Below are 14,933 nucleotides of genomic sequence, written 5' to 3'. Positions count from 1 at the left end.
GGCAGGCCTAGGCAGAGAAACAGGTGTGGATGGATTACCCATACAGATTTTTACTCTCCTTTCCTTTTTTTCCCCTCCATTTTAAATTTCAGGTGGCCAGGAGATGGGGGAAGAGGAAAAACAAACCCAAGATGAATTATGAGAAACTGAGCCGTGGCCTTCGCTACTATTACGACAAGAACATCATCCACAAGACGGCGGGCAAGCGCTACGTGTACCGCTTCGTGTGCGACCTGCAGAGCCTGCTGGGCTACGCGCCCGAGGAGCTGCACGCCATGCTGGACGTCAAGCCCGACGCGGACGAGTGACGGGCCCGCCGGGGCGCCGGGAGGCCCTGCTGAGACGTTGCGGAGCACAACCACGTCGCGCGGACTCTTAATTTTTCCTTGTTATTCTATTTTTAATTTTCCAGAACTCATTTTTTTTTACATTCAGGGGTGGGAGCTAAGAGAGCTGCGGCTGTAGCAGTTGTGTGTGTTTGGAGACGGGAAGCCTGGACTTGCGGGGGTGGGTGGGACAAGAAATTCTTGAGCGGATATTCAGGAGAGAGAGGAGGGTCTTCTTAGAAGCCTGAAGAATCTGGCTGAAGGGAGGAAGAGACTAACGTGTCTGATCATTTTTTTTTTAAATCATCCATAAAAAAATGTGTCTTGAGTTAAGGACCTATTAGCAAAAGAAATTGATGCATCAGGAGTCACAAGACTAATAAAAGGCAATTAATTTGCTTTTGTTTTTAGGTCTGGGCAGACAGAAAAGGGGGAGGTGGGATAAAACCTTTGTTTGGGGGATGCACTAAAAACCCAGGACTGTTTTCCTTTTATCCTACTTTTAAAACAAAGATGGACTTCAGTGGGGTGGGGCCAAAACCGTTTTTGTGTTAAAATTTATTCTATTAAATTTTGTGCCAGTATTTTTTTTTTTCTTAAAAATCGTCTTAAGCTCTAAGGTGGTCTCAGTATTGCGGTATCATGCAAGTTTGTTTTTATTGGCCGGCTGAGGATTCTGTCACAGTGAAAGGAAACTGTTTATATAGACCCCCTGGAAAGGCAAAGCGCTGTCACTGAGATCAGGGACCCCAAATTCATGTGACTCACAGATGAAGGAAAAAATAATGCTGGTTTGGGTACAAGGGAACTGCGTAGGTGAATTTCACCTATAATTTTTTAAAAATTATGATCATGCCCTCTACTTGCTTGTCATTGGTGTGTTCTCGGGGTTTGGACCTAACATTGAGCTAAGAAGCATTAAGTCTTTGAACTGAATGTATTTTGCAGCCCTGGTTTTGGACCACAGTAAACAGGAGCACGGCAGACGTCATGGGAAGGGAGTCGGGGGGAAGACTGACCTGGTCCTTTACTGTTTGTACCTGTAACAGACGTGACTTGGAATCAAATCTGTATGCACGGGCATTACCCCTCAGGTCTTAAGAAGTAAGCCCTGAACGCGTGTCATTCCAAACTAACACTCTGCGCTTTCTGCTTCGCATCTCATTTTCCCCAGCATCCCACATTTACTGCTTCCCCCCACTTCATCAGCAGAGAGAGACGCACTGCTTCTGGTTGGTGAGGGAAAGGGTAACCGCAGACCTGATGCGAGTGTCTGATGAAGCCGTTTTAGACGTACTGGGTTCTAGGAGCATTGGAAGCTAAATAAAATGCGGCTTGGCCGGCTCTGGGGGAAGCGCAGTGCTTCCCTGCAAAGGGCTTAAGCCAGCCGGGCCGGCTGTCAGGTGAGACTGGGTGCGTCGGCCAGGTGAACAGTGCAGCTGCTACAAGGGCCTCGTGCCTGGAGCCTTTATCCAGGCACGGGGTAAGTGAAGGTTAGCAACTGCAGAGGAAGGAAGACTTGAAGGCATAGGAAATACAAGGAAAGGAGCTTGAGTGAAGGAATAAGGTGGTCCACGAAATTTGAGTCTATTTTTTAGTTCCCCCAGAGTTGAACCACAAACGTGATCATCTGAGGCAGTTGTGAAGGGTCATCTGAAAATGGGGTTTGGGGTGGAGGGGACCAACATCTAACTACTGAGGAAAAGTGCCTAACACAATGAGATTCTCTCCACCCTCACTCCACAGGGGCCCGATGGAAAGGAGGGTGACAGAGGGGTGGCTTCACGGACTTGATGACGGAGGGAAGAAACATGTAGGATGGGCTTCTCAGGGCCGGCCCTGCGTGGGCTCCAGCTGAGAAACTGGAAGAACTACCTTCTAGCACATCTTAAAGAGGATTGCTTCCTCCCAGGTCCTCTTGCAGACCCTGCGTGGTCAGGAACTGAGCTCTGTGATTCATGAATTTCCTCATCGCAGTAAAACTGCGTGTCCGCTTGGGGAGCAAAGGCAGAATTTCGCCCAGCTGTGTATTTTTATCTTCTTCTGGATGCAGGTGCCTTAATGAAGCTCTCGAAATATTTGAGGAGCTGCTCAGGGAGTGTTAGGCGGAACTGTTTGGACTACATTGTTTTCTCTTAGCTTATGTGATCTTTGTTGGGCACTGGCAAAGATGTGTGTGTGCGTGTGTGTGCAGACGTGCAAAACGGCAGCTGAGCTAATACTGGGGTTTTCTTGTGAAGTCTTTCCACCTTTCAGTCGGATGACAGTAGAACTCAGACCGGGCATCGGTCATTGCTTGCTGTTTGCCACCAGGCATAAAATCACTTGCACAACTCATCAACCTTTCCTTTGAAATTTATGCTGAGAACTCCCCTCGTGTGAGTGTCGAAGTCCTGCAGTGATTCCGTAGCAGCTAAGATGTAAGCAAGTGCCTCCTCACGCTCTTCAGCTGCTTCTTTGCTGAGACGCCCTTTCTCTCTTGGTCCACCGTTTTCAGTCTGCGTACCTAGTGTGCGAGTTCAGACAGCCTTGTCGATCTGGCCAGATGCTGTTCCTCCTTCTGTCCACAGGCCAGAGCCCGTCCCAGGAAGAGCGGTGGGTGGTTCATACACTGGAAATGTAGCAGAATTGTTGGATTCATGCTTTTAAAAAACACATGTCAACTTCAGAGGAAGGGTGGGCCAATCTGGTCGAGCTGGGTGAAACTCTGACTTTCCTGGAGGGGAGGCCTTACCCGCAGTGGTTTTGGCTGGAGGGTTCAGAGTCACTTTTGTTCCCTTTTGCATTCAGGGGAGGGACTTCCCTGCACAGAGCCCTGGTTTTGTGGCTATGGGGGTTGGAGGGAGCGTTCAAAGATCAGATGTGCTTTTCTTCACTTTGGAGACGAATACTCTGGGTTTTCGAGCATTAACCTGTCTAATCTTCACGGTGAAAAGAACACCTTCTCTGTTCTAGCCATGCTGTGCATGCTGCCTCCTCTGTTGGGGTCTATATAAATGTGTTGAACTCTTACCTACATTCCAAAGAAGTTTTGAGGAACCATGAATATATGTATACATATACATATATAAAATATATATATTAAAATGAAATTATCTCTATCAGGAATACTGCCTCAGTTATTGAACTTTTTTTAGAATACTTTTTTTTTTAAGCTGAGAAGTATAGGGGTGAAAAAGATGTTATATTGTGTTTGACTATTTTCCAACTTGTATTTTCATATAATTTATATTTTTTAAAAGCTGAACATTTAAAAAGCAAGATGAAAAAAAGGAAAAGCAGGTGCTTTTTGAAAATCAGAACTGAGGTAGCTTAGAGATGTAGCGATGTAAGTTTCTGTGTGTGTGTGTGTTTTTTTTTTTTAAATGCAAAAAAAAATTTCTTACAGGGGAGTTTTTTGTTTGTTTATTTTAGTAGCTGATGCTGGCCCATCATTTTGCTGGAGAGTTTTTTATATACTGTAGCCTGATTTCATATTGTATTTTAAACTGTGTGAGATTAAAAGCAAAGAAATTCATTCATAACGATGTGGGTTTGGCTCCATTCTTTCCTGTCTGGTTCGTGTGTGAAAGCAGGAGAAATTAACCAAGGAGAAAATTAACCAGCCAGAGACAAGCGCAGGAAGGAACGCAGCTCAGTCTCGCTGATCTCACTAGCTCTGGACCATTTCAGATAAAGATTTCCTAATAAAGGGAGAGTGGCCGTAGGAGTATGAGGAGGTGGAACCTAACATCCCGGTTACTGAATAGATGGTGTCATCTTTTGTGGAATGTCCCTGGCCCCGTCATAACTCATTTTATTCATGTCTGAAGGACTAAGAGGCACATGAAGAAAATTTTTAATGACTCAACAGATGAATATTTGATTTCAACCAGGTGAAGTTCCTGATGCTAACAGAGAAAGTAGAACATCCTTAGTCCATGCTGTGTGCAGGCATAGAATTCTTTCTTCTTCTGACACTAATTTTGCTCTGTGCAAATTCGGACCCATCACATCTGTCTCCTTGGCCCCAAGTTTTTCACCGGGGATAAAAATTGGGAATGATACGATCAGTCAGAACCCCCAGCAGCCGTGTCATAAATAAAATCTTATTTATGAGCGCTTTGGTGGGGGGAGGGCTTAGGAACACGTGATGCACGATGCTTCTCTCTTGTAGGAGCTGTAGAAGGTGGATGTTTTTAATTAACACCAGCATTTGCAACATGAATCCCAGCTCACAGCTGGAAAGAGAATTTTTGCTGAATTGTTCACAAAGAGAGCTCTGTTTTTGGAAAATCTGTTTCTTCAGGCCCAGAGCTTTGAGGTTTGCTGAGTGCACGTTAAACACTGACTGTGTGGTCCAGTGGTCAGGGAGCCAGACTGGCCAAGAGGAGGGCTCTGGGTCCATGTCCCAGTCAAGCCACTGCCCCTCACTGGGAGCCTGTGGGAAGACGGCTGGAGGGTCTTCGGTTTTTTAGTTTTCAGCTGCAAACCTGGGCAAAGCCACGACTCCAGAGCCAACCTGAGGCCACATCTGAGCTGCTCTCCCTCTGAATAAACAGAACACAGAGAATAGGTTTCTGCCTCAGTCAAGGATTTGGTCAGAGAGCTTTCCTTCAGTGCCAAGTTGTTGTTATTCCCCCAAAGTATGTGATTTAATGCTGACCGGGTTAAAAGCTACAAGATACATTTGAATGAGGTCAGCTGAGATCGCTGTTTCTCAGACTAGGGGCTCGAGTTTAGCTGGGGAAACTCCTGGACAACTGGGCTTTGAGGATCTCTCTTAATGGTATGGCTGGGACCAGCATATTGCCGCTGTGGTGGTGGGAGCTTGGGGAGCTTAGGGAGAGACAGTACCTTCTAGAACTACCTCAGGGTTTGGGGGAATCAGGTAGAGTGAGCATAGAAGGAGATGCATGGGAAAGAGGAATCATTCAAAGCTGGTGGTCAAAAATCCCCAGATTCTGACAGCCTTTTGGGAGGTTGTGGGAGAAGGTAATTGCCCAGGGCGAGCCTGGCTGCACACAGCTTCGGCTTTAGAGCAAACTCTAGTGCCCATGCCAAAGATAAATTAATAAATCATTTTTTAAAAATTGAGCAAAAGAGCTCACCTGTGTAATGAATTCTAACTATTTTAACCTAAAAAAGAAGAGGACTGTGATTTGCACTTTGAGTGAGACGGGCCGGGCGGGGTAGACGGCAGCGCGCACGCAGGCTGACCTGCGGGCTGATCCTGTGCCGCAGAGACGTTCGGTGCGTCCCTCCCGGCGAGGGGGCTCCCCCGAGTGAGCAGTGCCCCGCGTTAGGGCCCCGGGGTGGTCGTGGAATTCTGTCCTTCCTGCAGAGCCAACACCTGTGGCCGCTGAGTAGGGGGTGACCAGGGACCTCCTGTTTTGTCTCCAGTGGCTCCACTCCACGCGTTTGCATCCCTGCCTTGTCCCTGCAGAGCCTGAGTTTGCGAGCCCGGTGACGATGTCCCCCTGCGTCCCATGTTTACTTGGCACGAAGCTGACTTTGTTCTGGAGCCCTGCGGTGGAAGAGAGTGCAAGAGGTCATGGGTTCATCAGAACCATCTGACTTCCAAGCCCTTGTTCTTCCCGTGACGCCATGTTGCCACCCAAGCGCGCTGAAAGGTCTCCTTTGAGGATGCGGGCGGGTGGCTCACTACCCGTGGGAGCCACAGCCCTGGTTACCAAGCGGGACTCTTCATAGACCAGATGTGGGGCAGGGACAGTCTCCTTTCAGGAAGGACGCTCTTCCCCTCCCACAGCCCCTCCAACCTCCCCGCCTCCCCAGCGCTGCTCTGGGAGTGGGCCTGTGGCGCAAGCCCTGGTGCACAGAGGCCTTGCTCTGGCTTGGACGTTGGGCTCCGTGGCCCTCCAGGGGCAGGCCGCGCCGTTTGGTGGGCTTATCGTTCAGCGGGCTGCTGGCTGCCCACTGCTGTGTGGGACTCCTCCCTGCTACAGAACCTTCTCCAAAGAACAACCAACAAAAAGAGAAAAGCCCTTTCCTGGCCTCTCTTGCGATGAGGCAGGGACTGAAGAAGTCTGATAAATGCAAGTGTCGATCGACTGGCTTGAAACTGAGGGAAACAAAGCACTTATCAGGACCTTGGAACTCCACCTCAGGAGGGGAAGGTGGCTCTGGCCTCTCTGCCCCCTTGCTCAGTGCCATTTCCTGTTTTACTGAATGTCCCCATCCCTTTCCTTTTTTCCATTTTCCTGGAAAATATTTCTGCTCTGGGAAAGCCAGTTTCATCTGATTGCCTGGTGTACCTCGATGTGCTGACGCCCACAGTGATGATGGTGATGACCATCTGCCCGTAGTGACAACAGGGAGTCAACAGTGGTCAGGTCTCCGACCTGCTGTGAAATCCCCAAATCCCTTTTGAGTTGCTGGCCTGCGTCTAATCTCTCATCCTGCCATTCAGGCTCTTGTGCGCTCTCGGCCACAGCATCTTTCAGGGCTTTGATGTCGGGTCAGCTCTGGTCCTCTGTGTGATGTCACATTGGGGAGCAGGGAGGTTTTCAGCAGCCACTTGTGGGAGCTACTGAGGGTCAAGAGACAGCCGCCACCTTCTCCCTGCCCACTCCACACTGTCAGCCAAGACCCTGCGCCTGGGCAGGGACGGGCTGCTTTTAACCTTTCTCCAGGCAAATCCTGACATCTCAGCCGCGACCCTTATGCCCTGTTCTCTCAGCCCTACCCTGCTTCCCCTAGTCTGTTGACTCTCCTCCAATTCCCAGGCAACACGTCCTAGCTTAGAGTTGACGCTAGTCGATTCAGAATTGATGTGACAACTATTTCTGTTCATTCTGATGGATTCCAACAGCCTGCTAACTGCTGATGCTCAGATTGGATCCTGAGCTGGTGGAAGACATGTCTCCTCATTTTCAGCAACTAAAAAGGCAGAGTCTCTGAGATCACATTTCGTGGGGGTGTCACACCTGGGAGGTCCCCTACACGATGACTCTCCCCCCAAAAATATTCCAGGTGATAAACATTCCTTGAGCACCTGCTATGTGGTTGGCATTGGGCTCAGTACTAGGGGAACCATAAGAGAAAAGATAGACACAAACTTTTCCTTTATGCAGCTTTTAATGAACGGTGGGTCATAGACAAGTTAAGGGAAAATTGCTGTCTAGTGGGTCAGCAGTATGATTTGATGTCAGGAGGAGCCCCTAACCCTGAAGAATTTATATCCTAAAGGTAAGTAGCAGTTAGCTCGGTGGAAAGGGAAAGACATTCAGGTTGAGGCCTAGAAGTTCAGGAAAGTTTATGGACCGATAGAGTCCAGAAGTGGTGGTTTTGTGGAAACAGAGCACAGGGCGGCTGGAGTTGTGGTGAGAGGTGAGGAGGGGAAGATGGAGAAGAGGTGACTTAGGGTCTCGTGGGTCAGGTGAGAGTAAGGATCTTCCTGCAGGCTAAGTCACGTGACCTGATCTGTGCTTATGCTGGCTCTTGAGCAAGGATAGACCAGAGGGGACAAGGACAGAGGCAGAGAGACCAGTTGGAAACTGGTTTCATTTGTTTGGAGGAGAAGCCACCCGGAGGATCAGCAAGGGTCCATCAGCTAAAGAGATGGACCCGCCCGGACTGGGTGACTGGTTGGTGTGGGTGGTGGGCCGCTGTGTGGGCACCAGGATTTGGGTGGTACCCAAGGATGACGAGCACAGTCCTAATCCTTAGTCACCATACCCCCAGTGCACGGATGTCAGATCTGGAAAGAACTTTAAAGTCCAGTCCCCTCATTGTGCAGAGGAAGGGGGTTTAGGTGACTTGTCTGAGGTCACATTGCTAACTGGTGACTGAGGCACAATTAAGTGTCAGCTCTGCTGGCTCCAAGGCCAGTCTTCTCTATCTGATGAGGGTTGAGGACCTGTCCCTCCAACACAGGCAAGAAATAGCCTACCTCTTCCCTCCCTCCCTCCCTTCCTTCCCTCCTTCCTGTCCTTCCTTCCCTCTGGGGACAAGAGCGATTTAGCTCACAAATGGATGTGACAGGCCTCCCCGCGTGACTGACGTGGGCTGTCTCCTCTCATCAGGGAGCTAATCTCCGTGGCGCCCTGAGCACCTGCCCCCACCCTGGGCTGTAATTGAGGAGAAAGAGAAGGTGTTGGATTCTCTGTTCCAGCTGCGGCTCCTCCGCCTCCCGGGGAGTGGTCTCAGCCCCACTGGCTGAGCGATCTCTGAGCATCATTCCCAGCATCCTGTTCGGGCAGAGGAACGAGCAGGTGTCTGTCTGACCAGCTCTGACACAGCTTCATTTCCCAACCCAGCACTTCTTACTAGCTCTATTGGTCTCACGCTGCTTCTCCAAGACTGACAGCCTCTTCCTTTTTTTTTTTTTTTAATCTCTGTATTAGCCCAGTCCTTGTGACTTTCCTCTTTCTCACCCATTCCCTTTATTCCCTGGGTTTCCCCTCTTTGTCTCTATTATCTTATCTACCTAGAGAGGAAATGTCGTAGGCTGAAGAGAAAAGGCAGTAACACTTAAGAGGATAGACTCTGATGCTAAACTGCATGGCTTTAAGTCCCGGCCCTGCCACTTTTGAGCTGTGTGACTTTGGGAAAGTTGTTTAACCTCTCTGTGCCTCATCCAGGGTTTTCATCCATGAAATAAGGATACTAGTACCAACCTCACAGGATTGCTGGGGTGATTGCTGTTTAATAGACACTGATGCTGGACAGATAGGAAGTGTTATGTAAGAGGAACTGAGAGCAAATGGCTCAAGGACGGCATTCCCCCCTCCTTGGAGAATCATCTTTCCCCTGGATTCCTCGGACAAGGACAGGACTTCGGCACTCAGGGTAAGGGCTCTGAAGGGCCTGTCTGCACAGACGGGGTGTCTGCTCCGCCCTCCCGGCCCCAGGGGCGGTTCTGGTGCCAAGGCCCCCCTGCCCGGCGCGGCCAGCCCGCGGCCGCAGCTGCAGGTGGGCAGAGCGCTGGCTCCGGGCTCGGAAAGGCGGGCGCTGTTCCGGCCAGCTCCAGGACTCAGCGTTTTCCACTACTCCTGGCTCTGTTTGTTTTCCTCTGCGGGCTCCCCCCGCGGAGTGGGGACTTCTGAATGATGTCCAACAGCAACGCTGGGCCCGCTCCGAGCCCTGCTGCGTCTCCTCCCCGTTGGCAGGCCGGAGGCCGCGGGGCTGGCCGGCCCCTGCACGGGCTCCCGCTCTCACAAAGTGCCATTGTGCCAGCCCGTCTGGAGGAGACGAATGAAAGGGATTTCAAAATCAACGGCAAGTTATTTTTATCCATGGAAGGGCTGAAATGCCTTTATTTTTCATCTGGGTAAACAAACCTGCAGGGATCACTGGGCGGCAGAGAGCATCTTCATTTGCCCTGGGATTCCAGCATCCCCCAGGGATGCTTCTGAAGGAGCTGGACTCAGAAAGGATGGAGTATGGAAACCAGGCCGTCGGGATCTACATGGCCCCCCCTAGGATGGGAGGTCTGCTAGAGATGGCTGGGAACCCACTGCTGGCACAGCCTTCAAGCCTCGAGCTTTGCTCCTGTGGGTGCCCGAGCTCCGACTTTTCTCCTCCAGAGTGGACGCCCTCTTGTCTCCTGACCCTCAAACTGACCCGCAGCTCTTCACTGGATGCTCCTCTCATCCGAGCCCTCAGCCTGCAGTGGGGGCCAGTGAAGGAACGCTGTGTCGGCATCTTCTAGAGAAGGGGGCCCGAGGCGGAAAGTACACCCTCCAGGGACAGCACAGAATAAGACGTGGAATATAAGAGAAAACCATTAGAACTTCGGTTTACGTGTATTTTCAGTCTAAAAATAGGAAACACATTTTTATTTACTAATACGGAATATGCTATTGACCCTGGGGCTTCAGTCAGCCGCCTTCAAGTCCCGTGCATGCACTCAAAGTGCCAGAGGCCTGTGGGATCATATGCAGTGTAGACGGGGGTGGAGGGCCACACTGGCGCTCTTATTTCTCTTTTTGCTTTTAGAAAATTACTGTGTTTTAAGGTTTGCATGTATACAGTGAGTGGATTCACGCCCCAGACTATCTCATTTTAACAAAATCACCCTCACAAGATGGACAAGTGACTTCAAATATTTCCTGCAATGAAGCTAGACTGTAGAAAAATAAGAATAATTCAGGTACACGAAGGCAAGAGAAAAAAGAGCCAGATTACTTCTTCAACTCCTGGAACAAATTATTTGTCAGCCATGTATCGAGGTTAAGACGGTAATGATTTAATTATATTTGGACAAAAGATTTTCCAAATTATCAACACTGTATTAAATAGATTGACACCCATTGTCATTAACAACCATCAGTGCCCTGGGCACTAATTTTATTATCAGTCAGTGCTAGTAAGCATTAGCTAGTGCATCTAATTTATAAATAAATATGTATACATTGAAGGTGGTGCTTGGAGATATTTACTGATGGGGGTACAGGGTCAGAAAAGTTCTGAGATGACTGCTCTAAAGAAATATTTGCTAGAGATTTTTCTACTTATAATGGAGAAAGCGCAACATTTGCAATCAGTTAAAGTCAGAGTTTAAATTCTGACTCCACCCCTCAGTGAACCACTCAATTTCTTTGAATCTCAGTTTCTACAAAACCAGAGCAGTAACAGTTACCTCGCAGGCCCATTTTGAGCATCAGTAAAATAATTCCTGTTACTTTACGTGTGCAGAACTGCGCCCCACAGATCGTGAGCACTCAGGGAACGTTTCACCTCTTCATTCTCTTCTTGCTTCTGTCGGAAGACGGGGACAGATCTGACAGCTCAATGTGGAGGGGTGCTCACTGTCTCCAAACCCCACTCCTGACCCTCGGGGAGCTTTCTCTGGCAACGCCGAAGGCCAGCCAGCCTGTGGTTTTCAACACACGACTAGCTATTCTTGGCTGCAAGAAGAGGGAAGATTTGAGTGGGGATGTGTTTAAAAGGCGCCCTGGGTAAGCCTTCCTGGGCCTTCCTAACAAGCGTGCGATGAATGGCCCTGTGTGGGCAGTAGTCGGGTTCCCAGCCGACCAGTTTTGACGTCAGAGGGTAGAACACCACGGGGCTGCAACTGGAGTCATTAGCGCCCCCATGATGCAGCTCAGCCAAAGGCCTCTGAAGTGAAGAAGCCATGGGAACCAGGGAGCCCCCACCGAGCCCCGGGCCTGGCCATCGGCAGAGGATGTGGCACAGCCCAGCTCTGTTACCACAGAGGCAGTGTGTGGGGGCGGGGCGGGGAGTGAGGCTCAGGTCTTCTGGTCCCCCTTTCCCCAGATCCCATTTTGCGCGCAAGGATGCAGCATGCAGGCTGGTGAAGCCGTCCATGTGCGAGAGCCTCTTACTCATCAGACCCCCATGCTAAACAGAGCTGCAGGCTCCTGTCTTAACCTCAGGTCCCCCACCTCGCTGTAATGGGCCCTAGGAGAGTCTGGGGAGGGAGGGGGAGTCAGACGCTCCATTTTAAGGTCTAAGAATGAATGCTGCATTCACAATTCTACCCTGGGAGACTCAAGAAAAAGCCAGCCAGGTTATTTGAAGTCCAGCATTCAAAGTATGTTGTCGATATTGGATGAGACTCGTTTCACAAAGAAACAGCCCCCAACAAAGGGGCGGAGGGAGCTGGTGTGACCTACGCACAGTTGCCACGGAAGCTGCTCTGGCCCACTGCTCCCTGGGTGACCTCAGCCGTGAGCTCTCCCGCAGTCCATTCCAGACAGGTGACCAACCTGTGAGTCATGCTTGCCTGGGCGGGAGGCAGCTGACACAGAGAATACACCTATTCCTGTAACCTGGCAGCCTTGACCCGTGGCCTCTGAGGGGTGACTCCACCTGGGGACAAAGCAGCCTTTGTCCTTCTAAGTTGCCCACAGGTTGTAAGGAAGGAACACCTTCTTTTTCTCTCCTTCCAGCTGCCATGCAGGGTCCAGAGTGCACGGGTTTTCTCTGAGCCAGCCGGGTTGGACTTTCCTGAGTTTCAGATGAATACCTGTACTTGATCTGTGACTCTGCCCGTGCGAATAATTGGCCTTGCCTTTTTAAGAGTGAACTCCCAGAGTCTAAGGAGGTGATTTCGAAGCCCGTGGACAGCCCTGCATTTCTGGGACTTTTCCATTCTGCCCAGGACTCATTACTGTGTGAATTTCAAATATCCATCTCAGGAACTTATTTCTCTTTTAAAAGTCAGAACATGAACTTGGAGTCGGCAGTCCTAAGGTCACATCGGGGGACCTCTGACCCATAACAACCTGTCTGAACCACCACTTCTTTTGTTGCAAATCGGATAATACCTACTTGATAGAGTTATTATTTTGATCAAAAGAAGTGATGTAATAAAGTGGCTTTTTAAAGGATCTGCTATATAGCAAATGCTTAATAAGCATTCATTCCCTTTCCTTCATCCATTCTATAAGGTAGAAAGCCCCCTCAAAATACTTTCTTTTTTTAGTATTAATTTAACATAGTTTAAAAAGGTTGTATATTTATTGAAACTTTAGATAACACTGAAGAGGAGAATTAAAAAATTACCTTATGTTCTTCACTATTGAAATTTTGGTATAAATTCCCTCAGAATTTATACATATGCACATATATTTGATGCTAAACATGCTTTTTTATTCAGGTAAAATTTACATACAGTGACATGCACAGCTCTTAACTGTTCAGTTGGACAAATCTGTGTAAGCAGCTCATCCAGAAAGTTCCCGTCTCTTTTTCCTGCAGGCAATCGCGATTCTGATTCCTACCACCGTGAGTTAGTTTTGCCAGTTCTTGAGCTTCATAATTCACCGGGCCTTGGGTAGAGAGTGCTAGGAAAGGCTTTGCATCAGGCCTGGAACAAAATTAGCCCCAGACTAAATACTGTTTTACTCCTGCATAATGAAGCTCAGAGGCAAGACTCAAAAGGGTCAAACTCTTTCCAAGTAACTTAGCTCACGACTATTTTTAGGAGTACAAAAATATCCAGCAAATTCAGTGTCTGGTAACCAATAAAAAAGTTACCAGGCAAACAAAGAGGCAGGAAAATACGACCCATAGTGAGAGGAAAAAAAAAATCAGTTAGTTAAAAATTTCCCAGAAGTGACACAGATATTAGAATTAGCACACAAGGATATTACAGGAGAGTAAGAACTTCACGTGGTCAAAGAGCTATGAGAAGGACTGAATATGATGAAGAGAGGTGTCGGACACATGAGAAAATGACCCGACGCACGCTTGTAGAGAAGGCAGATATAATGCATGAGATGGAAGATGCACTGGAGGGGTTTGATGGCAGATTTAACGCTGCAGAAGAAAAAACACATAGTGAGCTTCAAGTCATAGCAATAGAAACTGTGAAAGCATATAGGAAAGAAAGATGGGAAAGTAAATGAGCAGCGTCAGTGGGCTGTGGGACAACTTCAAGTGTCTGAATAAAATGTAACCAGAGTCCCCAAGGGGCAAGAAAGTGTGATAGAAAAAAATTACATAAAGAATTACTATTGGCTGAGATTTTCCAAATTTAATTAGAACTTAAGCTCACAGATTCAAGATGTAGAAGCCCAGCAAACTCCAAGAACATGAATATTGAAAAAAAAAAAAGCAAAGCACATTATAATCAAATTGTTGAAAAGCAGTGATACAAATGAAACCTTAATAGTAACTAGAGAAGAAAAACACATTTATACAGAAGACAAAAAGCAAGAGGAACAGCAGATTTCTCATCAAAAACAGTGCAAGCAAGAACACAGGGACCAGTGTCGTCAATGTACTGAGAGAAGAGTCAGTCAGCCGAGAATTCTATACTTAGTGAAAGTATCTTTCAAACGCTAGAGACTTTTCAGTTATAAAATATTGACGGCTTTTTATCACAAGCAGAACTGCACCGTGAGAAATCATACAGGAGATGCTTCAAGCAGAAGGCAAATAATACCGGACGGAAATCTGGAGCTATACAACAGAATTAAGAGCCTGGAAATGGTAATTAAGTGAGGAAATACAAAATGTGTTTTTTAAATGTATAATATTGTGCATCATGAAACTGTCACCACATTAAAGCTAATGAATACGTCCATCACCCAGAGTTTCCTCAAGCCCTGTGTAATCCCTCCCGCCCACACCGTCCTTCATCCCTCTCGTGGCCCCAGGTAAACAGCGATCTGTTTTCTGTCATTGTAGGTTACTTTACATTTTTGAAAATTTTGTATAAGTAGAATCATATACTATGTGTTCTTGTTCATTTGTAGGAAGGCTGGCTTCCTTCCGGGAGTAATTTTGAGGTTCACTCATATTGCTGCATTTTTCCACAGTTCGTCCTGTTCCATTGCTTCGTAGTATTCTGCTGCATGGGTGTAACACGATTTGCTTATCCATTCATTTGTTGACATATATTCGAGTTGTTTACAAGTTTTGGCTATTACAAAATTTATTACTATGTTAGGTTTTCCATTTAGGTCTGTAATTCCTTTGCGTTAAAATTTTATGCACGGTAGAATATAGTTCAAACAATTTTTTTTTGCATGTCCAATTGTTGCACTGTTTGCTACCATTTGCTGAAAAGATTTACCCAAATAATTTCAACATATTTGTCAAACACACATGGGCCTATTTCTGAAACTTCCATTCTATTCTGTTGACCTAAATGTCTGTTTTATCCACCAATACCAAACTACCTTGATAGTAAAC

At 47.8% G+C, this 14,933-nt stretch overlaps 1 protein-coding gene across 5 annotated transcripts in view; it reads left to right on the top strand.

The window, feature by feature from the left end:
• The window catches only part of ETS1 (ETS proto-oncogene 1, transcription factor), a 121,953-nt gene extending 118,103 nt beyond the window's left edge, over positions 1-3,850 (top strand). For all 5 annotated transcript variants that reach the window (XM_045518724.2, XM_045518722.2, XM_045518723.2 and 2 more), the window contains one exon: positions 93-3,850. In XM_045518724.2, coding sequence (XP_045374680.1) covers positions 93-308 — 216 coding nt within the window. In that variant the 3' untranslated portion in view covers positions 309-3,850. The remainder of the gene's footprint in view (positions 1-92) is intronic.
• Positions 3,851-14,933: the final 11,083 nt, after the last annotated feature.

This window comes from Camelus bactrianus, chromosome 33 (genome assembly GCF_048773025.1).
Source record: "Camelus bactrianus isolate YW-2024 breed Bactrian camel chromosome 33, ASM4877302v1, whole genome shotgun sequence".
In the NCBI taxonomy this organism is placed as follows: domain Eukaryota; kingdom Metazoa; phylum Chordata; class Mammalia; order Artiodactyla; family Camelidae; genus Camelus; species Camelus bactrianus.
This window is presented reverse-complemented; position numbering and strand designations above follow the sequence as displayed.